The following is a 25,203-nucleotide window of genomic DNA, read 5'->3' as shown; positions in this document are numbered from 1 at the left end:
GATCTTCTCAGATTCTCCATTTGAATTATGCATTCTTCCACATCCTCCTTTGGAGGGGGAATTCCTTCTACTGCTTTTCTAACATCTTCCTGTGTCCAGGTTCTGTATACCATTACTGTGGCTGGTTGTTGGGCATTCCCCTCAACCTGGCCTGCTAAGGGGTTTGGTAATTCTATTAAAGGAAGCGTGAGGACTGCTCCTTCACCTTCCAGGTTCACAGGCATCACTCGGGGTGCCCGTGGAGACAGAATGTCATTAAATGTTGTCGCTAAAGTTTTTGACCAATCCCCTACAGAACCTTTGGACCTAGTAATATATCCCTGGGAGGTATCAGCTTGTGGAGAAGCTGCTTGAGGAGGGGCTGTGTTCAATGATCCTTCTGGAGGGAGTAAATGCTGTGGGGGAGTATATCGTGGAGGATCCCCCGTGGGCGGGGGAGCTGAGGGATCGGCTGCAGCAACAACATCTCCCATAGATGGGAGATTGTGTATTTGATGTATCAGGTTAGAATAAGGCCCTGCGTACTCATCATCCTCCTTTCTATGAAACATAACTGATCTTTCCTTTTGCTTTTTTCTTTCTTCACTTTCCCTATCTTCCTCTTCTTTCTCTTTTCTTTGTCTCTCCCCCCTCTCTCTCTTAGCTCTGCGCTCTCCCTCTTCTCTCTGACCTGCCAATTTCATCCAGACCATGGTTTGCATGTAACCTTCTTTTGCCATCAAAGTGTCTTTATTTTTGCTTTTTGTTTTTATTTTTTGTTGCAAATCTTTTATGTTTGTGGTGCTCAATTTGCCATTAAAACCGTAGTTTTTTATCCAGTGACACAATGGCTCTACCGCTAATGGGTCATCATTTTCGACTGCTTTCCAATCTTTGCACTGGAGTTTCTCTAATAATTTCTGTTTTTCTTTACTTTGCCCTTTTCCCATTTTGAACTAAATTTGGGCCCAGTGGGTTTTCAACACCTGTCGTGTTCTAAACACTGGGGCTTCAGACAAGATGGTGATCAACTACTTTTTGTGGTAAAACTCACTTCAACCTTTACAGGTGGAGTTTTCTTGTCTACAAACATCCACAAAAGCTCACCATTTAACCCTTGTCTTTTTGGTATGAAATACAGATATCTAGTGATATCTATATTTCCTTTCACACACACACACACTCACATACACACTGCGCAGTTAACTTTTACTTTATTTTAAACACAGAGGACGCCGCTATCCTATGCAGAATTTAACTAGTTTACAACTCAGGGAGCCTTCCCTTACAAACTAGGGGAGCCTGCCCTCCCGCGGACTTTAACTGTTTTAAAATTTCTGTTTTACCTGATAGAGTCTAGAATTGTCAGGGTTTTAGTACAAAAGGCGAATCTCGTGACCCCACGCTGAGAGGACTTCAAAAGGGGAATCTCGTGACCCCACGCCCTTCACTTCTATCTTTTTTTTTTTTTATATTATTATATTTTTATAAATTTTTTATATTTTTATATATTTTTCTTCCAATAATTCACTCACTCCTTATTAAAAGAAAAACTACTCACAATTCTCTGCGTCCTCGAAATGCTTCAACCGTCGGACCCCAGCCTGTAAGGGAGAGACCAGTCCCGTAAAGGGTCTCTTTGCTGCGGCCGCAGGCTTATCTGGATCTCACTCACCTGCTGGGGGTCGTCGGGTATCTTGCAATCCGGCTCGAAGGACCAATTAATGTTAGGTTTAAACACCAAACATTTTATGCAGTAACCTGTAAAATAAAGACACAGAGAATTTTAGTATGATTTACTTGCAAGGAGAGTGATCAGAGACTGTTCAGTTACAATTCTCCAAACCACTCTGAAACAGCTCTGCCCTCACAAGCCTTTATTAAAGGAAACGCCCTGGCTACAATGTTGGTTCCGACTGCTAAAGGGAGGGGTTGAAACCCAGTCGGTACCAGAAGTTCTGCATCACATCATACAATATCATGAGATAAGGAGTGCTTCACTCCTCATCCGGTGCCAGTACGTGCAATCCTCCATTCTCCTGACCTTGCTTCCTGCACACACTAATAACAAGCATTAGAAAGACAGCAAGTGAAACATTTCAACACTTTGTGTAATACAAGTATACAGGAATATGCAAATGTGTAAATATGAATGTATAAGTATAATATGATTAAAGTAGAATAACTTGTACAATTAATCCAACAGGAAATTTGATTCCGTATACACTCGGTGGATACAACAAGATAATAAAAGTTGTTTAAGTCTAAGTCTAATCTTTTCCAGAGCTAGAGTACATCACCTGGATTGATTAGAATGGGCTAAGTCGAAGTTCGAACCTAAAAGAGGTCTTAATATTGATATCCAAACCACTCTGACTAAACTTTTGTAATTTGTACAGAACAATATTTTCCTCAGTTTGTAGATGTACAAAGTTGTTTGCAGCCATAAACAGGGCAAATGGTGTGTCTACATGGCACTGAATTCAGATGTTTTTACTTGTAAAACATCTCCAAAAGACAATGAATCCTTTTTTTCCCCCCCTACATTGTGCTGTTGAAAAAAGACAATTGCAATGGGAAACATTTTAAAGGGCTCTAAAAGTGTTTACAAGGCACTGTTTTCAAAGACCAGTCAAAAGTAAGTTTAACTTGGTGAAGAAAAATGTGCAATCAATAATTCTGGTCTGATAATATGACATTTCTCCTTTTAAATTTAAGTATTTAGAGAATGACAATTTCTGCTTTACATCAGGAGTTTCAGGCTGTTACCAATCAATGTGTTTAATAGCTGCATGCTGTAAAACCTTTGCAAAGAATTACAGAATTGCTTCATCCAAGAGAAGACGGATCTTTATTTTTTTTTGCATCTGGAATTGTTTTATTTAGCAGATTAGAGATGTAGTTTGGGAATGGAGGAACACAGATACTAAAGAATGAGATCTCCAGCTGCACTGATGAGCTGTAATCCATAGAGACTCTGACAGATGAACCTCAAGATGCTCATATGTACAACTGTGATTTCCCTTGGAATAAAGAATAATATGATGAAGATGCTATTTTCCTGCCAGTAGAACCTCTGTTGCCCTCTGTGCTTTGGGTGACCTTAGCTGAATCAAGACAGAGACTGTGTTGGAGCCAATATTAGTTCGCTGTAATGTGTGATGGAAGTGGACAGCATGTCTCTGCTTTTCATCTTCATGACTGCATATTTTTCACAATCTACCTTGCAGCACCTGAGGTTTTTCAGGAATTCCCCGATGTACCTAGAGGAAGACAGGCCTGAAATTTGGCTGCACCTGGATGTAATCATTAACCAGATGATGGATGACAGAAGCAGCCCTGAAAGGGAGCTGCTGGACTTTATGAAGGAGCTTCGTCCTGCCAACATCTCTAACTTTGCAAACCTGGCCCATTTGAGAAAAGAAAACCATATGACTCTCGTTGTGGTTGGAGCTTAAAACCTGCCTAATTCATCTTTTTTTTTTATTAAATATTTATCAAAATTTATGACTATATATTTTACAGATTAGTTTAGTTGAGATTTTCAGGACCCATTTGAAGGAATTTTAGAGCAGTCATACAAAATCAGCTCAAATATTATCTCTTTGTGTGTTAATTGGTAATATGAAGCACATATATATGTTTGTTCCAGTAGCCCATTAGACATCAAGGTGCTCTGGTTCCCCAACACCTGATGCAGATCTTGTTTGGCCGGGCGAAGTCTGAGCTGGCATGTCATTTATTACATTAAAAGAAAAGTTACAGCTAAACAGAAGAGATAGATTACAAGATTTCCTAAAACAGCAAATAAGTTCCTGTTACACCATCTACTTTTTGACAATTATTTTACAATTCGGGGCGTATTTTCCTGAACTGAGGTAGCGTTGCTGTTGGGCTCAACTGCCAGGCTCCAGCCTGCAACCAAGTACAGGAAGCCTTTTGACCTCAACACTGTCAGCTAGTGCAAACAAGTAAGAGAAGATTTTGTCTTCTAGAATCTATCTAAATGTAGATTTCACCAGTAGGAAATCCTTCCTATTTGCATTTGCTGCAATGACAAGAAGGACATTAAGTTATATTGTTTTAAACTGCAAAAAAAGTAGATCTAAATATGTAATTTTTTTTCTTAAAATAAGTGCATTTTTTTCTTGAATTGAGGACTTAAGTGAGACACTTTGACAATGGAACAAAACAATTTACTTTTAAAATAAGAAAAAAATAATTGTATTGTCTTATTTCAAGTGCATATTATCTATTTTTCCTGTTTTAAGAGTAAAAAATCGAATTCCATTTACATATCATCTTATTTACCTACTCAAATTAAGGATAAACACACTTAATTTAAAGATTTCTACTTATTTCTAGGTCATTTTTGCAGTGTAGAGTCACTAAGAAGATCATGTTGGAAGTTAAACTGTTTGATGATAGTAGTAATAAACACAATTTCACTTCGTTCACATTCGTTTTATACTCTTTGAATTACAGGAAGAAGACAGAATTGTCTAGATGCTAACTGATGCTGTAAAACGTGTCAATAATGTCCAAAAGGATGCAGTGAGTTGTTCAGCCCTGCTCAGTTTGTGTGCATAAGGACAGACGTGCAGCAGCGAGGGTTCAGAATCAGTTGCAGAGTGTAGTTTCAGCCAATGTACACTTGAATGGTGAGCAAATCTGAAAAACAATTACAACTGCAAAAAAAGTTAGTAATAAAACGTATCATTTTAACGTGAAAGTAGCAGCCTGACAACCCAGCAAATGAGAAAATGGATAGAGGACTTGCAGGGTTGACATTATGTATTGGAAATCTGAAAATAATGTGACCGTATAAGGTTATTGATAATCAGAAAGAAAAACAAACATTCCAGGTTTTAATGATCAGGGTTTTTTTTGTCCCTAGCCCCTGTTTAATGACTGCAGCTGTTAACGCTCCACAGCAAAACATTACTAAACAATGGCTTTTCTAGCATTAGAGAAGCAATGTTTAAGTGATACTGTATTTCACAAAGTTGAAATGACCTTTAACTGAGTAGCAGTAAGGAAAAAAACACCTTTGCAACAATTTTCTTCAGTTTTAAAGACAGGTTTTTCGCCTCACCAGTTACCAGAAACATACAGTGCACCCCGTCAGGTATTGATTATTTGCAGTTTTGTTCTAGCTAAGTGGCCTTTTAAACTTATATTCTGTGGAGACTTTGTTATAGCATTTGGTTTGTATGTAAGATTTGGTTAACATGATTCATTGAAGCACTAAGGACACCAGAGATACTTGCTCTGATGGACAGTTTTTAGCATACCTGGGATTTTTTAGGAGTATAACCCAAGAATAACTAAGATGTCCATCTGAAATTACATTTATTTTTAAAAATTTATGTTTTTCTTTTCACTGAGTAAGATAAGAATCATTAATATTAACAATAGAATTATAGATATTTTAAAAGTATTGTGGAGGATTTTCGCAAACAACCCTGTATTCGCTCCTTAGAGGGAAAGCCTATTAAACACGTGCAGGAGCATTCACAAGCCCATTTCTCCTCGTGCACGCTCTGTTTAAAAGTTTCTGTTTTTATCGCTCATACAAGCCTACTTTCCAAAAGAAGATTTGCAATTTTTCTACTATGTCAGACTCACCACCTGTAAGTTAAAATGGGGACGAGCATGTAGGACGGTCTTACGTAAAGATACCACCAGAATGATTGACAATTAGGAGGGCCATTTATTTAGATGATCCACCTAGAAAAAGAACATCCTCCAATATATTCTATTCTATTCTATGGTTTTAAGTTTATTTGTAGCAATTTTGTGGATCACTACAAATAAATAGAAAATGTGAATATAATACCTCTCCTTAAAAGGATGATGTGAGAAATGGTTGCTGGTTTGTTGTTGATTTTAGATTAAAAGCCAAAAACATGAAGAGGATTTGGGGATAACCTAAATATAATATATCATAAAAATTAGGATAATTCTTATGTGAAATAATATGTTATTTATTTATTTATTTATTTATTTATTTATTTATTATGTTGCAGTGACACCCCAATGAGTAAGAAGCCAATTTTCATTTAAAGTCTGGTATTTTGACAAGTAAGGGCAAAAATTGCTGTTATCTTTAATGAATGATGGCAAACAGAGGACATATTTTAATCTGTACAATTGTGTTACCACTACATTTAAAATTATAGATACTACATCTTATGTTGCGAGTTTCTTGTTTAAATCAAACAATAGCTTGCCGTACTTTACTTTTAGCCGTCTCGCGCGCGCCCCTCCTCCTACAGCTGACGGCTGTTCATGGTGCCCGGAAGTGCTCCTTGTTTTCCAGCTAGTCGGATAATGAGGAGGATAACTTGTTTAATGCTCAGCTGCTGGGAGAACACTCTAAGCGGTTAAAGGTAAAATAAAAACAGTGAGATGTAATGTGCCACGGTATCGAGTTATTTGTCTGAGAGGACTGTTCCGATCTGGTTTTAACCCGAACACGGATGCTAACGCTAGCAGTCAGCAGTTGGCTTTGTGTTTATCATTAAAGACTTGAGAGGGTTTCATTAACTGCGCTTTTCAAACTTTAAAGGGATGGTATTAGACAGCTGCGGCAATTATGACTTTATTTCAGTTTGTTACAAAGAAAACAAGCGCTAATAAAATGTTAAGCTAATCTCAGACATGTTTACCTTTTAGCTTTCTCTCAAAATAATAGGACCTTAACCATCTTGTTTTTATTTGTGTTTCAGGTAAGCATTGGATCATTCTTGTTTGAGGACTCTTATGTTTGCATAGCACCAACCCTGGAGTTTGTTTAGTTTTTTGTTTTTTTTTTTAACTGGCCACTTTGTTTTGTTTTTACTAAAGAAAACAGTTTACTAGTCTAAATTTGACTAAAATAACCAGCAGGTTTTGTTCAGGAGAGAATGACTTAGAAAGCAGAGATATACTCAGTATTTAGTACCTGATCCCAGTTTGATGGACCTATTTTATTTTTGCTTTCTGTTTTATTTTTTGCTAAGCTCCCATTGAAACAATTAGACACATAAATGATAGTAAATCAGCTGCATGTTTAAACTTGTTCTCTGATCATTTCCCACAGACAGCCATTGTGGACATGGACAATTACAGCAATGCTCGGCCATGGGGGAAGCTCGTCAAAGTGGACTCAAGTGAAACTATTCTGCTTTTCACTAAGGAATGCACAGTCGGCAGAAAAAAAGGTAGGAAAAGGTTTCAAACAAATACACACCAAAAAAATATTTTATTTCTATCTTATGCTGGGACTTACTGAGTGTTTATCCCAGTTTTTAAAATGATCTTACTAATAAAAAAATCCTTTTAAGGGGAGACATCAGATGTTTCTGCCAATGTCTGGAGCCTTTATAACCTCCCCCTTGAAAACACAAAGCCTCCTTTAGTGCCCCAAACTTAGACAGCCCCTTGTGATGAGAACAAAAGATTCCTATTGACAACATGCGTGCAGAATATTAAGTAGAGGTTTTTTTGTATGGGTTTTGCTTTAGAGGTGGTTAGGGCTATACATCCCCCTGTGTGTGCTTTGTTGTTAAGAGTTTATGGGAATCTACTTTTTTTTTTTTTTTTTTTTTTTTACAATGCAAAGCCATTGGGGTTTGCACAGCTTAGTAAATTACTCACTGTCTCTGTCTGGGTGATTAGATTCAAACGCATCATGGTAGCTTAATTTTAGGTGCAAGGTTGGATGGATACATCAGCAGTATGGGCTGGTGTTAGCATTTCTTATATTTCATGTATAGACAGATAAATGCATGCCTTTGCTGATTCATTGGTGCATTCAGCAGCCATGCCGATCATGCCGCTATTTCTACTATCATTTCTCTATTGTTTGAATCAAGACTTATCTTATAATATATTTCTGTGTCTATTCGAACCTGAAAATGGAGGGATAAAGAGCAATATTAGCTTAAAAAAATTGCAGCACATACAGGTGCTGGTCATAAAATTAGAATATCATGAAAAAGTAGATTGATTTCAGTAATTCCATTTAAAAAGTGAAACTTGTATATTATATTCATACATTACATACAAACTCATATATTTCAGATGTTTATTTTGTTTAATTTTGATGATTACAAATGACAACAAATGAAAATCTCAAATTCATCATATCAGAAAATTAGAATATTGTGAAAAGGTTCAAAATTGATGGCCCCTGGTGCCACACTCTAATCAGCTAATTAACTCAAACCACCTGCAAAAGCCTTTAAATGGTCTTTCAGTCTAGTTCTATAGGCTACACAATCATGGGGAAGACTGCTGACTTGACAGTTGTCCAAAAGACGACCATCGACACCTTGCACAAGAAGGGCAAGACACAAAAGGTCATCGCTAAAGAGGCTGGCTGTTCACAGAGCTCAGTGTCCAAGCACATTAATAGAGAGGCGAAGGGAAGGAAAAGATGTGGTCGAAAAAAGTGTACAAGCAAGAGAGATAACCGCACCCTGGAGAGGATTGTGAAACAAAACCCCTTCAAAAATGTGGGGGAGATTCACAAAGAGTGGACTGCAGCTGGAGTGAGTGCTTCAAGAACCACCACACACAGACGTATGAAAGACATGGGTTTCTGCTGTCGCATTCCTTGTGTCAAGCCACTCTTGAACCACAGACAGCGTCAGAAGCGTCTTGCCTGGGCTAAAGAGAAACAGGACTGGACTGCTGGTGAGTGGTCCAAAGTCATGTTCTCTGATGAAAGTAAATTTCGCATTTCCTTTGGAAATCAAAGTCCCAGAGTCTGGAGGAAAAGAAGAGAGGCACTTCATCCACGTTGCTTGAAGTCCAGTGTAAAGTTTCCACAGTCAGTGATGGTTTGGGGTGCCATGTCATCTGCTGGTGTTGGTCCATTGTGTTTTCTGAGGTCCAGGGTCAACGCAGCCACATACCAGGAAGTTTTAGAGCACTTCATGCTTCCTGCAGCTGACCAACTTTTTGGAGATGCAGATTTCATTTTCCAACAGGACTTGGCACCTGCACACAGTGCCAAAGCTACCAGTACCTGGTTGAAGGACCATGGTATCCCTGTTCTTAATTGGCCAGCAAACTCTCCTGACCTTAACCCCATAGAAAATCTATGGGGTATTGTGAAGAAGAAGATGCAATACACCAGACCCAACAATTCAGAAGAGCTAAAAGCCACTATTAGAGCAACCTGGGCTATCATAACACCTGAGCAGTGCCACAGACTGATCGACTCCATGCCACGCCGCATTGCTGCAGTAATACAGGCCAAAGGAGGCCCAACTAAATACTGAGTGCTGTACATGCTCATACTTTTCATGTTCATACTTTTCAGTTGGCCAACATTTCTATAAATCCTTTGTTTTTATTGGTCTTCAGTAATATTCTAATTTTCTGATATGATGAATTTGAGATTTTCATTTGTTGTCATTTGTAATCATCAAAATTAAACAAAATAAACATCTGAAATATATGAGTTTGTATGTAATGTATGAATATAATATACAAGTTTCACTTTTTAAATGGAATTACTGAAATCAATCTACTTTTTCATGATATTCTAATTTTATGACCAGCACCTGTATCTTGGATTGGTTGGACTGAAGTCAAAGTAATCAGCATTAAAAAACCTGCATCGGTCCTAGGGGTGTAAATAATGATCGTTTTGTATGGATGCATCGATCCAACAGCCGATGATCCGATGCATCGAAATGTCCTCAAGAGTAGGCCTGTCGTGATAATCAATAAATCAATTAATCGCACGATAAATAAAAACTATCCACGTCATTTAATATATCGGCTATATCGTCTCTGCCTGTGTTTTTCTCTTTCTATTGATGACGCTGGAAGAAAAGGCTTAACTTTTTAATAAAATGGCAGTTTTGCCTATCTGTCTTAAAATCTAATGATATACAGATTTCATTATATGTAATCTTTTGGTTGAATGTAGTTTTTATTTCCATCGTGGTTTTATCTTGTATTTAGTTTTTATTCAAGTGTATTCTTAGTTAACAGAGACTGAGAGTCCATTTGATTTTATTTTGTTAACCAGTTCCAGTGTTAAGTGTTCTGTTGAAAATAGTGTGTTTATCTTTGTCAGGAAATCGCATGCATTATTACGTCATTTCCATTAAATCAGTGTAAAAAGGTCTTCAAACAATATTATCGTTTATCGCAATAATTTTTGAGACAATCGTTTAGCAATATTTGTTATCATGACAGGCCTACTCAAGTTTTTCGATTCATTTTTTTTTTTTTCTTCCTCCAGTCTATTTTTATCCATTTGCTCCTGGATGTAATTCTGACTCCCGTGCTGCGGTGGAGCTAAACCTATTTTGCCCTCCTACCTCGCTTCCTACTTCTGTTATTTGCTTTTGTTTCTCAAATAAAAGGCATAACGATATTACAGCTTTCCTTGATTTATTTCAAACTTGAAATATTGTCTAGCCTGTAAGGTAAAAAAAAGAATTAACCAATTAATCGAATTGTATCGTATCGTGGTGTGTTCTTGAGTATCAAAAATAATCGAATCGTTGGGTCAGGAAATTTATACTGAATCAAATTGCCATGATGGGAGTGATTTACAGCCCTACTCCGTCCTTAGTTTCTATAACGCTTATAGTATCAATTATTGTTTAATGGTAAAATGAAATCTAGAGGCAGAACAAAGTGAATATTTTAACATTTTTGTTTTGTTGTTTATTCAAAGTAAATAGTCTTACATGAAACTAGTGAAGCTCTTGTTTATATGTTTTCCAGGGTGCTATCTGTCGTTTCCAGCCAATAAACTTGTCTCAGGGGAACACTGCAAGATAGTGAAAGATGAACACTCAGGGCGGGTTTGGCTTGAAGACACCAGGTACGGTACCTGAAGTATTCATCTTGCTTCATTTGTTTATTATGAACATAATATACACATAAATACAACTCTGGAACTCATTTTATAGATATATATATGTGTGTGTGGGTGTGTGTGTGTGTGTGTGTGTGTGTGTGTATGTATGTATGTATATATATATACTGGTGTGTGTGTGTGTGTATATATATATATATATATATATATATATATATATATATATATATATATATATATAGTTTCTCAAAGTTTCATCTTAACACAGTGTTGTTTTGTTTTGTTTTTTTTTCAAATTTCAATTTCAGTAAATGTTTTTATTGGTTTTATTTTTTGGCTTTTTTTAATAATGGAATAAAATTCACTCCATAATTATACCAGTAGAGCCCAATATTGGCAATTAACAGTCAACAATTGAAATAACTCAGAACTTTTCCTAAACTCTGTCGCCCTTATTTGCCTAAGTAAAGTGAAAATAATAAATGTGATGTGTCCTTTTTATTTGAATCCACATTTTGCTTTCTAAATGAAAGAAAATATTTGTGTCTATATGTTGGAATCTTTGTGCAGCACTAACGGCACAGTGATCAACTCGTCCAAAGTGGTGAAGAAGCAGACTGACGTTCTGCAGAATGGTGATGTCATCTACTTTGTGTACAGGAAGAGTGAACCAGAACACAGTAAGAACTTCAGAGTAACCCGATGCTGATTTATTGATATAAAAATGTTGATGTGAAAGACGCTGATCAGGTTTTGTCCCTCTGTAGACATTGCCTACGTTTACCACTCTTTAACCATGGAGGAAGCTCTCCCAGAGGACAGTCACAGTGAGTATTTAGATAACCTAGAAACGGCTCATTAATCACATCATGTGCTGTTACTCTTTTATATGTTAATCTTCTAACCCACTCCAGACATAGAGAGACCAGCCTACAGTGTCTCTCCTGTTCTGACGTCAGAGATGTCCCTCTCTGTGGAACCTGTAATGCTCACAAAAGCTCCTCTGGATCCATCTCAGGAGGAACCTCAGCCTTCAACCTCAGCATCCCACTACTGCATTGAGAACCCCTCATTGGTTGGCCCCCCTTCAGCTTTTGGTACGTTTTCTTTAGTTAGTTTAAACCGTGCATTGCTCTGCTAGATTCTACAGGGTTTCCGTGGGTCATTAAAAATCATTAAAAGTCATTGATTTATTATTTTTTAAATTAAGGCCTTAATTGGCATTAAAGTTCATCAAATGTGATTATTGTGGCATTTAAAATGCTTTATTTGAAAAAAAAAAAGTTTATAAAAATTATTTAATCAGATATAACTGGTTCGGCGTGTTTGAACGGAGCTGCTTCTGAGAAGCTTCAGAAAAAAAACTTGAGGCGCAGAAAAAGCTAGAAATTGACCATTGTTGATGGTGTTAAAATTATTTCTAAGGGCATTAAAAAGCATTGAATTAGATTTGTTAATTTCTGCATAAACCCTGTTCTAGTCTTCCTGCACATCGCAGGTAAAGTGCTTTACAAAAATGTATCAATTTTCTATTTTTACATCTTGTTGAAAGTAAGTGTGATGATGATATATCTGGTGATAAATCCACATGTTTCTTGATCATTCTACTCTTTTAACGCTAGAATCGTTGGGACGGCAGTCTGGGTGACGTGTTTTCTCCATCCAACCGGCTGCATAAACTACTGACAAAGTGCAGCATACTTAGACTACTGCTGCAAATAAATATTGTGTTCTTCGCAGGGATTTGTAATATTAATTATTAATTAATTATATTTCTAGGGCTGCAACTAAGTTGTTTTTTTTGCAAATCGATTAATCTGTTGATTTTTTTTTTTTTTATTTGACGAACAATCTGATAGCCAAAGGTTCCTTATAGAAGACTTTTTTGTCTGAAATTAAACCAGGTGAAACAAAAAATTTTTCAACTGAGTTCTAGATGGAGCATGTTGACAGACGAAAAGGTTTTTTTAATCTTAAATGCAAAATGTATATATAGTTTTTCTACAATCTTGGTATAATCACTGCTCAAAGTGGGCTGCTCTGTCAGCTAAAAGCATGTTTTAAAGGCTCTATACGCCGGTTAACGATTAATTGATTAATAAATTAGTTGATGATTATTTCAATAATCAATTAATCACAATGAATTTTTTCAACCCTAAATATTTCTATAAACTGATGCAATTAAAAGCTCAAATTTTCATTTCCCCCCTAAAGTTTAGCTTGTTCTATCATCCTTTTAACTCATGACAAACATTCTTGTTCCAGCTGGAAAAACAAAATCCTCCCCACATCATAATGCTGCCACTTCACATCAGTCACTGTTTTATCACATAATATCACAACATAAAACTTGAAATTTGTGCTTCTAATGAGTGTTTTTTTGTCCCTCCACCTCATCGGGTGAAGACAAGGATGCAGCCTCTGCCGTACAAAAGCACACAGACTACCTGGAGCCAGAATGCAAAAGGAGAAGAACAGATGGTTTGTGTTTGAGCTCCAACTTATTTTATTTTAGCCTGTGTTAGTTCCGGATCGTCTTTTTCATTTTATCCTTATCTTTAAAGTCAATGTCAGACTCAGTGAATAATGACGAACAGAATTGTTCTATTTCCAGGTCCAGGCTCAGATCTGGGTACAGGAAGCAGTACAGAGACTGCAGGAGCCGCTGAGGGAGGCCTTCTGTCCAAACCGCATGTGGAAGAGACGAAAACGGACAAAATGGAGGAGTCCCTGACATGTGTTATTTGCCAGGACCTACTGCATGACTGCATCAGGTGGGAAGTTAGGAGTAGATCCAGGATTGATGCTTGAATGTTTTTTCTTGTTCTACATGTCTGTGCATACGTGTGAATGTTGCATTTCTCCTTTTGGGCCTCCAGCTTGCAGCCTTGTATGCATGCTTTCTGTGCCGCCTGCTACTCTGGTTGGATGGAACGCTCCTCGCTGTGTCCCACCTGCCGCTGCCCCGTGGAGAGGATTTGTAAAAACCACATCCTAAACAATCTGGTGGAGGCCTACCTCATCCAGCATCCAGGTTTGCTCACAAGCACACATGATGGAGACACGATCCCTCAGAGATCGAAATGCTTCTAAGTCAGCTTTCACAGAGTCCTTTGGTTTAAACCGAAGCGTCCCTGTTTCTGTCCCACAGAGAAGTGTCGCAGTGAGGAGGACCTGAAGAGCATGGACAGCCGGAACAAAATAACTCAGGACATGTTGCAACCTAAAGTTGAACGTTCCTTCTCTGATGAGGAGGGCAGTTCAGATTACCTCTTTGAACTCTCTGACAATGACAGCGACTCTTCAGACATTAGGTAAATCAAGTCATCAAACCAAAAAGGTGCAACATAGGAATATAACAATATGATATACACTATATTGCCAAAAGTATTTGCTCACCCATCCAAATTATTGGAATCAGGTGTTCCAATCACTTCCATGGCCACAGGTGTATAAATTCAAGCACCTAGGCATGCAGACTGTTTTTACAAACATTTGTGAAAGAATGGGTCGCTCTCAGGAGCTCAGTGAATTCCAGCGTGGAACTGTGATAGGATGCCACCTGTGCAACAAATCCAGTCGTGAAATTTCCTCGCTCCTAAATATTCCACAGTCAACTGTCAGCTGTATTATAAGAAAATGGAAGTGTTTGGGAACGACAGCAACTCAGCCACGAAGTGGTAGGCCACGTAAACTGACGGAGCGGGGTCAGCGGATGCTGACGCGCATAGTGCGAAGAGGTCGCCAACTTTCTGCAGAGTCAATCACTACAGACCTCCAAACTTCATGTAGCTCAAGAACAGTGCGCAGAGAGCTTCATGGAATGGGTTTCCATGGGCGAGCAGCTGCATCCAAGCCATACATCACCAAGTGCAATGCAAAGCGTCGGATGCGGTGGTGTAAAGCACGCCGCCACTGGACTCTAGAGCAGTGGAGACGCGTTCTCTGGAGTGACGAATCGCGCTTCTCCATCTGGCAATCTGATGGACGGGTCTGGGTTTGGCGGTTGCCAGGAGAACGGTACTTGTCTGACTGCATTGTGCCAAGTGTAAAGTTTGGTGGAGGGGGGATTATGGTGTGGGGTTGTTTTTCAGGAGCTGGGCTTGGCCCCTTAGTTCCAGTGAAAGGAACTCTGAATGCTTCAGCATACCAAGACATTTTGGACAATTCCATGCTCCCAACTTTGTGGGAACAGTTTGGAGCTGGCCCCTTCCTCTTCCAACATGACTGTGCACCAGTGCACAAAGCAAGGTCCATAAAGACATGGATGACAGAGTCTGGTGTGGATGAACTTGACTGGCCTGCACAGAGTCCTGACCTCAACCCGATAGAACACCTTTGGGATGAATTAGAGCGGAGACTGAGAGCCAGGCCTTCTCGTCCAACATCAGTGTGCGACCTCACAAATGCGCTTCTGGAAGAATGGTCAAAAATTCCCATAAACACACTCCTAAACCTTGTGGACAGCCTTCCCAGAAGAGTTGAAGCTGTTCTAGCTGCAAAGGGTGGACCGACGTCATATTGAACCCTATGGATTAGGAACGGGATGTCACTTAAGCTCATATGTGAGTCAAGGCAGGTGAGCAAATACTTTTGGCAATATAGTGTATAAAGAAAGCTACAAATTTTTCAGCACCACAGATGCCTGGTTTTTGTAACCCTTGCTGGTCCCGGTGGTTATCAGCTCTGATGTTTTTCATTTTGTGCTTTTTGTCTGCAGTCAGCCTCTCGTGTTGTGCCGGCAGTGCCCGGGCCACATGAGGGATATGGGCCAAGTTCTGTTTGCTTCGGGTTCAAACTTTTGGTTCACTGGTCTTTCAACTCTGCCAACTGTACTGCCTCCACCCAAACCTGCGTGTGAAGATGGGGCGGCAAAGCCAGCAGGGGAGCAGCCCTCCACGTCCTCTGATCCGCTCTCAGCTCATGGTGAGTGCAGACTTGACTTAGGGCTGCATGGAAACTGAAATCTGTCTAATCACTTATTTAAAGCAGAAATTCAATCATTATTACTGATGAAGCTAAAATATTGTGACTGATATTATTGAATTAGTTGCTAAATGTGTTTATCTCCTTTTCCAAATTGTCTTGCATACCATGTTTATTTAAAGTCACAGGGAATTCATATTTAAATGATCAAAAATTATTCTGGCTTAAACATGTATATAAATGTACTCTTTATCAGACGATATTGTTCCAAAATTTTGAAAATTTATGTTGAAAAAAAAAATAAGATTTTAAGACAGGATTTTTTTTTTTTTATTTATCTAATGCAGGCCAGTTAGTTATATGTCAGCTTGTGCATCTAAATTTGGCCAATCATATGCTCAGGTTATCTGTCAGTCAAATTATTTTCAGTCATAGCATCTTGATTCATATGTCGCAGCTAATATACGCAACAGTTGAAATAAGATTCATTTCCTTTCCCATTGAGTTCCGTCACAAGGATGGACGTCTGTCTTCGGCAGGCGTAGAGCTAACAGAACTGGCAGCGTTGTGAGGCAAGGGCTCAAACATGTACGGCTGGAAGCCTTCTACACCAAACCAAGCTTCTGCCGTCCTCTTCCACAACATCTTCCTCCCCGTTTTCCTCCTCTAAATAAAAAATGTATGACAGAGGAGACTCCTCCACGACCTCCGACACTAAACTCTCCTGCTCTTGCATGTTTCTGCTGTCCATAGCGTTCCTTGACAGTGTCGTTTCCAAGTCACCAATTTAGTGCTACTTGGTCCCAATGGAATTTCCCATTGGGAACCTACTAGCACTGAGTTGCTAACTGGTTAGCAAGATGCTTTCAAGAAACCGGCCACAACCAAACTTGCTTGCGAACCTCCCGCCACAGCAATCCTGATATTGCTCCTGATAAACGCCCAATCACATTCACTTTATTCACTCGTGTAAAGTCGGGCACCACTCAGGAGAATTTGGAACTGCAACGGTTGTATCAGCCGCTTCCCTACGACTTTTAGTAAAGACCAAAGTTTTTTCTATTTATCAGCTGTGTATTAGGTGTCTGATTCCTCTCCGCTTCCCTTTACCCCGCAGCGCCACAGGATTACTGCTGCCCCCCTCAGGGCTGCCACCTCATCTGTACCTGCTGCCTTCAGCCGATGCCGGACAGACGGGCCGAGCTAAACAACCAGCAGCAGGTCGTCACGCAACAATGTGAGCTGTCCTTTCACCTGTTCCCCCCCAATGATGTGTAGTTGTGCATTTTAACGACACAGGGGATGTTGAATTATTATTACACACTCATATCACTTTTTTGAGGTATTAATAATTATAGTAGAAGCTCAGTATGTTTAAGAGGCCTCGTGTGTTGTCAGGTATGCTGTGCCAGCGGCCGTTCTGTCATATGTACTGGGGCTGCCAGAGGATCGGCTGTCATGGCTGCTTGGCTCCATTCAGTGGTTTGTATAATGTCCATTTCTGGATTACTTTAAAGCTCTCATTTCTACTTCTGTTACATGAAACTAATCACAGAGATAAAGAAGCTTTAATAGATGCTTCTCCACCTGACTTACCTGTTGAGGCGTAGGCAGGCCCTCACCGCTAATGTTTAGCTTTAGCGTTTGGACATTTTTTCTCCTTCCTGATGAGTTTAGTTATCCGCACTGGGAACGTATTGAATAGAACGAGCTTTTACTTCTGATGATCTGACTCCTGTTTTCTTCATGAGTTTTCATGAGTCATTATTGCTCCTGTTGGCACAAACGGGCAACAGAAATGTAAAGTATGGGCTAAAAACTCATGCTCAAAAATGAATTCAAATCTATAGGATAGTTTAATACTATGAGGATATAAAGTTACTGTGTGAAGGCCCAGTTTAACTATTAAACATCCACATATATGGCATGCCTGTCAGTAAAAACTCACCTAAAGCACCTAAAGCGTCGCTGCTGAGATACATTTTTCTCGAGCTCCCACTGCAGTGCAGTTAGACAGAAATAGAGTATTTTTTCCACCCTTTTTTCAGTGAACAACTGAAACAATACCTGGGAAACAATAAAAGCTTGTCTTAATTTGCACTTGGTCTTATACATATATTGAAAATTTAGAGCAGAGGTCAGAGATTAGCGGTCCGGGTCCGGACCCACCTGCTGGCTTATCCAGACCCAGCCTGATTTAAAATATTTATAAAGTACAGCATGTTTTCCGACGGCACTGTCTAAATTCACTTGCGCCACTTCTCCTGTTAATATGGTAACGCCTTCGGGAGCATCCTGGACCAGGCTACACGTTATGCAAATTTTCCAATGAGCTGCTGTCAGTCTGGGTTGCTGCTGCTGCTACTTTTAGACACAGCAGGCAAACCTGTGGCAAGCAGGGCGATGGGAAAGAAGGAGAAGATGAGAAAAAGAAAGCTGAGAAAGCATGGACTGCTGGAAGAACTGCGGTGAACTGGTGACAGAAAAGTGAAATGATGTCTTCAAAGATGGCCCTGCACATTTTGAGTATGTTTGGCTCAACCTGCTGCTGTGAACCAGGATTCCATTAAAGGCACACTATGCAACATTTTTCAGTTAATTAATGTGTTCCATAACGTTATGGATGATTAAATGAGTCATTTCAGGTTGAACAAAGGTATTCTCGGCCGCCCTGGTGGTCTGTGGGGGAAATACTGCACTTGCAACTGCAGGAGCACCGACCCGCACCCACAGGCTCAGAAGTCTCGTGAGAGTCAGTCTTGCTTTACGGCGAGAACTGCTACACGCCCCCAGTTAAAAGCATTCTCGTTGCTAGCACAGTGGCAATGTTTGTGCAGTTATGCTACGTTCACGCAGCAAAAGCAGCAAAATCGCGTCTGCTGCTTCATTTTTGCTGCTTGTACCAGTTAGTTCTAACGCGCGGCTGAAGCAGCTTTGCTGCTCTGGCTGCCCGGTGCAAAAGTGTGTCTGAGGCGCATTGGGCGGAGCTTCACTATCCTTTCTCTGCCTTGCAGCTATATTTGCTGTGATCAGTGGGAATAAAGTAGTTTTAATATGTGTTTAAGTGAGAAAATACACCTGAAAACGTAATCAGTGCAGTCAGTTCATTCAGATTATTATCCTGCCTTCAATATTTTTTCTGTCGGAGCCGCTCAGACCCCCACATACCAGGGATGCGCCGACAGTATGGATCCCTTCATCAGCAGCGGTTCACCGCGGCAGCTGGTAGGTGTTTTTCATCTAAATAATCCAAACTGCATATTCTGCCGGCAGATTTCTGCATTTTAAGTTAATTTAGGCGTCAATAAACTGTTTAGGAGGATTGATCATCAGCGCTGTGTCTCTCTCCCTGCGCACCCGACGCGCTGCTTCAGCTGCTCAGACGTGCTGCGCCTGGTGCTCAAAACGCGCCGCGGGACCTTTTGCTGCGCCTTGACGCGTGTCAACCATTGACTTTGCATGTAAACTCGCTGCTTCTGTCGCGCCAACTACGTCCAGTGTGAACGCAGCATTAGTCATTCGCTGCTAAGCTCAAAACAACCGCGCCTGGCTTGACGGAGAAACCAGGAGAACAGCTGAGCATATTTACGACAGTGCACTTTTACTTTCGCCCTCTGGGGGGAGCCTCGCTGGAAAATCAACACTGGTTGCATAGTGTACCTTTAAAACCCAGGTTTAAAGCCTTGCAGGACAGCATAAAGCCCACTGCTCTCATTAAACCAGGAAAAAAAACAGCCAGTTCAGGTGTTTTATAGAATCTGTGAATCAGATAATTGTCTATATAGTGAACTGGTCGATGTTCTTTACTTCAAAAGCACTTTAGATTTTAAAATGGAAAAATTTTACTTTTTTTTTTTTATCTAAACATTCAATGTATAACATGGAGGCATAAAAACGTAATTTTATTACAGTGTTAAATTCTGTTTAAAGTAACAGAATATAATTAAAAATGTCTCCGGACCTTTACTGGTTGATGATCTTCTTTATTTGGACCCCGCTGATTTTTACTTGGTATCTTCTGGTCTAGAGCATTGATAATGGAAGAGCTCATTGTTTTTTAAAGTGACGTGAGCCTGAAGACGGGGTTACTGACGCTTGATCTAACAGATGAAAGCTGTTATCCTGTCTTACTGCAACTAGAGCTTAAATCAGACTAATTTCTAAACTATTGTTAAGTGAAAATATGAAATTGGTCGAACTGATGATTCACCTTTGGTGTTTTCTGTCAGCGCATACAATCTTAAAACATTAGTTTAGTATTACACTTAAAAACTTCATCTAAAAAATAAAATTTTATTTATTTTTGTGTGTGTCCTGTTTTGCCTGTTTTGTCTGTTTAGCTAGCTGGTAGCCCAACAGATTTACTTTCACAAGCCATTATGACCGAGATGGTCTGCTTATGGCAACTTTATTTAAAATTATTTAGGTAGTAAAATCATATACAATGGAGGTGAGAAAGAAGGGGGATAAAAACTAAGGGGAGAGAGAAAAAGAGAAAATGAAACAAAAAAGCAAAATGGACAAAACAAAATATAATTAGTAACTTCTAGAAGTCTGATTCCACACCTGTATGAGATGACAGGGACAGAAAACAGAGAACCAGAGCAGCAGGTGTCCCTTATGCTACGTTCACACAGCAAGCAGTAAGAGCAGCAAAAACTTGCGTGCTGCTTCATTTTTTATGCTTGTACAAGTTTAGTTCTGATGCACGGCTGAAGCATCTTTGCTGCTCTAGCTATGCTGTCAAAAAGTAGGTCTGATGCGTGTTAGGCGGAGCTATCATTTCTTTGCCTGTAACTCACCCTTTAGGGGGCCCAATCTGATAGAGGAGATGTGAGACCCAGATATCCAAAAGCACATGTCCTGGAAATGTTATAAATCATGCTGACTGGGCTGTTATTAAAGTTTGGACAATGGCAACCACCAGCATGGGGGGACCCACCCAGGTGATAATCTCCAAATTAAAATTTCTAGAAATAATTATACTGACCCTTTATTTGTGCAGGTAAGAAAATCCGCTAAGGAAATTATGATTTTACTCTGAAAATAAGATATTTAGATATTATGTATTTAAAATAAGACAATGGACTTTTTTTTCCTGTTATCAGCATAAATCATATTTTTCCATTGGTAATTTGTCTTTCTTTACAGCTATTAATGCCTCAATTGTAGATTCACTCAGTCGTTATATAATGCCAACATTTATTGGAGAATTAAATCTACTGTTGCCTTTTTCAGTGTCTTTGGTCCAGCAGCTTATCTACACATTAAATGAATTAGAAATATGTTGTCTCTGCTTGCCACCAAATTAATGCAAAAACTTTACAGTCTCACATCATTGCTGCCCAGGTTTTCACCATTTATCTCAGGATATTTTCTCATTCTTTGCTGTTTCTTGATCAATGAAACATCACTTAAATTTTTCCAGAGCTTAATCTGACTGACAAATGTCTGGACGGTGTGCTGAACAGCAATAACTATGAATCGGAGGTTCTACGGGTAGGTAACTCCTTATCGTTTCTGTTCATGCCATGTGAATTGGCTGAAATTTAGAATTTATTTAATTAGTGTGGAAAATAAAACATAATTTTCAAATGCTAATCTTTATGAGAAACAATAGCAGAATAGAAGCTCATATCTGCACATTATTTTATTTTTTTATTTGTTTTCCCATTTCCATTAGAACTACCTTTCTGCTAAAGGGAAGACATGGAAAGATCTCCTCCAGGAGTCTTTGCAAAGCTTACAGGAGGGAAAGTATCTGCTGACAGGTGAGATCCCAGAGGAAATACTCTAACCACTTTCACACCAAACCTTTTAAACATCCACAATGCTCTGCGGTCGTCCCATCCGAGCCTCTAACTGCAATGTTTTCTGATAGATCAGCACAAGGTATTGAACATTTGTGAAATGGGGGGGAAAATATAAAATTTTAAAAAGTATTCCATGCCTCCTTCAATCCTAAACTGAAATCAGTCAGAAGTCACATAATTTGTAAAAAGAGTCCTCATGTGTTCAATCCCAGAATAAATCCAGATTTTCTGTTGGTTAGAGATCAAGCAGTGTAAAGACAGAGAGAAACCTCAGTCCTGTTATGGATTAGTTTGAAGGAGACAACTTGTCAAGATTTGATTGTTTCAGAGTGATGCTGAAATCCGTTCTCTTGCTTTTTACTAAATGTAACATTTAGTAAAAATTGTCAGGTAAGATTACAATGGGAAGGTTTTGGTCTGCTTGCCTAAAGCCGGGCATACACTATACGTTTTTTTTTTTTTTCCTTTTTGGGCCGATTTTCCAGTCGTGCGAGAATTTTTCAGGCCGAGTTTCAGCCTCGTTGTGCGTCATGTAGTGCACAGGGGGTAACGAGGGGCAATCAGCCTCTCACTACCCTCTCCCGATCAGGAATCGTGCGGTCAGGAGAAAATCAAACATGATTGAAATATAATCGGCCGTCGTAAGGAGTTTTTGGGCAAATTCTTGTTAAAGCAGAGCTACAAGCGTCTACGAACCAATTTACCAGAACCTCTTGCACTGCGCATGCGCAAACAAGGGAGTTCTTCTTCTTCCAGATTGATGAGTCCGACCAGCGCCATTTCTTGGCGCTGAGTCAGACGTGGTTTTTGGACGAAGGGTGTGAGCAGGTAGATCACATCAGAGAAGTGTGAAAACATACATTGTGAGCTGTGAATTTTTAAACTCTGCGATTTCGTAGCGTTCGTACAGTTTGAACTGTAGCTGCGTGCAACCATTGAAAATATGGCAGTCTACGCCTGGCTCAACGCTATGTCTGGAGTAAACGCTCCATCTCTGACCAGGCCAAGACAAAACACGGCGGTGGCAGCATCATGGTGTGGGGGGATGCTCTTCTTCAGCAGTGATGAAGACGTTGGACTTGAAGCTGAGATGGATGGAGCTACAATAAAATGGTTTAACAAGTTAAAACCTGTTAAATTCAGCAGAAATTTTAACACTTGAGGATCCTAAACATTCGCCCGTTGAGCAATGCAATGCATTAAATCGAAGAATATGTATGTGTTAAAATAACCTTGTTAAGGTCCAGAGTTTGGTTCAGCTAAGATTTGCGACAAAAACTTTATTTTCTCCATCTACTCTGATGATCTAAAGGTTTTTTTTTTTATGGGGAACCATAAGAATCCACTTTCTAGATCTCCAAATCTGTGACTTTTGGACAGTTGATAAAAATCTCATTTTTCTTTTTCTCCCTGATTTGAAATAAGCGCTGCTTTATACTAACTCTATATTTAACATGTTGGTTTGTCACTTAAAATCCCAATAAAATAGTTTATGTAAAGCGACTAAATGTGAAAAGTAACGAAGGCTTTTTAAAGCAAATGTTTTGCTGGGGCGGAACACGTGGCGGTTCTCTTGTTGACGAGGCCGGATCTCTTTCAGATTGCCGCATCTCTGCAAACACAATCGTCTGCTCCTGCTGCGGTCTGCATTCCTTCAAAGAGCTGGCCTACAAGTACCGCCAGAGTATCCCTCGATCCGAACTGCCAGGTCAGGAGAATTCACTGCAGCTGTTTCTTTACAATCTTATCCATCTTTTGTTACAATAGCGTTTATTTATCCTCAGCTTCTGTCACGTCTCGTCCTGACTGTTACTGGGGGCGCAACTGTCGCACACAGGTCAAGGCGCATCATGCAGTGTAAGTTCTTTCACATAATGAAGAAAAAAAAAAACTAGAAGTTTCACCTCTTTATGTCTTATCTTTAGATTAGTTATAAACTGTTTATATATGTTTTACCACTAGAGGGAGACCTTGTATAAACAGCCTCTTCCCCTTGAGGCTCTGTGTGAGATTTTTTTCTTGCCCGTTTGCATAAAAAGCTAATTCTTTCTTTTCTAACTTTAGGAAATTCAACCATATTTGTGAACAGACACGTTTCAAGAGCTGAAGGAGCTGCATGTGTTGGTTCTTCTCCCAAACTGTCTCAAATGTATATAAATCATGCACTTGTGAAACACGATCGTAATACAAATGATATTTGCTATCCTCTGTCTGTTGTAGACAGCTGCCTTATGCAATTACCATAATGCACATATTAACAATCAGTGTCCGTTTCCAATGACGACCACGTTCTCCCAGACCTCAGGAGAACAGAATCTATGCACAGCCTAGATAATGAGCTATAAAGAGCATGTTGGACAAACTGTTGATCCTTTAAGTTACTGGTTTGTAGTGTTGCTCAGAATAATCAACTTTGTTAAAGTAATAATTGATTTAGGTGGTAAATGTCCTTTTTAATGTCGCCATCATCCTTTGTAACAAAAAAAAACTTTCTTTTTTAGGAGCATGCTAGCCAGTCTGCTTCTGTATGGAATACAGCCATGTATGCATGTGTGCAGTCTCCCTCTAAAAAGCTAAAAAAAAAAAGTCATATCGATGTGCTCTTTTCTTTTTTAATGAGAGGATTATTCTAGGAAAGAATTCGCTCAATTGAATATTTAAGGCTTTCCGTAACTCGCTGCGTTTAAACTTCTTTTATTATTGGACAAGTTCATTTATTTCATTAATTCAGTTCAAGAAGTGAAAGTCATTCATAAATCTGTCATTTGGTTAAATATTTAAAGTGTTTATTTGTATAAATACTGTTTGTGACTAACGAAAACACCAAATTTGACAAGTTGAGGGTTACTCAAAAAGCTAGAAAAACAAAATAAGAAAATATTGAATGACAATAAATAGTAATTTAATGCCCCGTTACTATCAACTAAGAGGTCACAGACGGTCTGCATAGAAAGCAGTCATCACTGAAAAAGATGGTGGCAGTATGCTCACACGAAAAGTTGAGTGGAAGGAAAAAGTATAGTATGTTGGAACTGAATTACTGAAATGAATGACAATTCAATCAATCAAAGAAGCAGGGGACTCATCAAAAAGGCCTTACATGTTAGGAAAGAGGTTTATTTTTATTTTTTTAAGGATTTCATGTTTTTTTAGGGATCATTGTGTTGCTAGTCACTTAGGTTGGTGAGATTAATAGAATATTCATCTCAAACTGATGATGTAATATAGAGCAGAGTGGAAATCTTAAAGGTGTTAATCTATAATGAAACGCACAGCTTTCCTCTGGATTTCAGGTAAAACAAAGTAAACTCAAAGCAGCTGCTAGTCTTTTAGCTCCACAATCCTGAAACTGTTAAAGTATGAAGCCTATAGAGACGCAGCAGGAGGCTTAGTTATCGGGTCTCTGATCGGCTTATCGAACTTTTATTATCGCTCCTCAGGTACACGATGCTGCTGTTTTATTTTCAAACTACAGATCTGCCATTTAGTGGTTCACAATTTCTTTCAGAATGCAAAGATGGATAAATGCACTAAGATCCTTGTAAGGCTGTCATAGTTTCCCTAGTTTAAAAGGAGTCCTTTTTATATCAAAATGAATAATATCTGAGCTTCCTCTTTGACCCTGTCATGGGTCATTAGTGTGATGGACGTAAA

At 39.2% G+C, this 25,203-nt stretch overlaps 1 protein-coding gene across 1 annotated transcript; it reads left to right on the top strand.

The window, feature by feature from the left end:
- Positions 1-6,240: 6,240 nt before the first annotated feature.
- Positions 6,241-23,895, top strand: chfr (checkpoint with forkhead and ring finger domains, E3 ubiquitin protein ligase). Its single transcript, XM_038273585.1, has 18 exons — positions 6,241-6,371; positions 7,064-7,184; positions 10,717-10,816; positions 11,381-11,490; positions 11,578-11,637; positions 11,725-11,907; positions 13,217-13,291; positions 13,425-13,584; positions 13,690-13,844; positions 13,962-14,124; positions 15,531-15,736; positions 16,854-16,973; positions 17,135-17,218; positions 21,165-21,235; positions 21,420-21,507; positions 23,150-23,257; positions 23,334-23,406; positions 23,614-23,895. Exons 2-18 carry the CDS (start codon positions 7,079-7,081, stop codon positions 23,654-23,656), a joined length of 1,905 nt encoding a protein of 634 aa, XP_038129513.1. The 5' UTR covers positions 6,241-6,371; positions 7,064-7,078; the 3' UTR covers positions 23,657-23,895.
- Positions 23,896-25,203: the final 1,308 nt, after the last annotated feature.

Source organism: Cyprinodon tularosa, unplaced genomic scaffold (genome assembly GCF_016077235.1).
Source record: "Cyprinodon tularosa strain WSP-4 unplaced genomic scaffold, ASM1607723v1 ctg88, whole genome shotgun sequence".
Taxonomy (NCBI): domain Eukaryota; kingdom Metazoa; phylum Chordata; class Actinopteri; order Cyprinodontiformes; family Cyprinodontidae; genus Cyprinodon; species Cyprinodon tularosa.
This window is presented reverse-complemented; position numbering and strand designations above follow the sequence as displayed.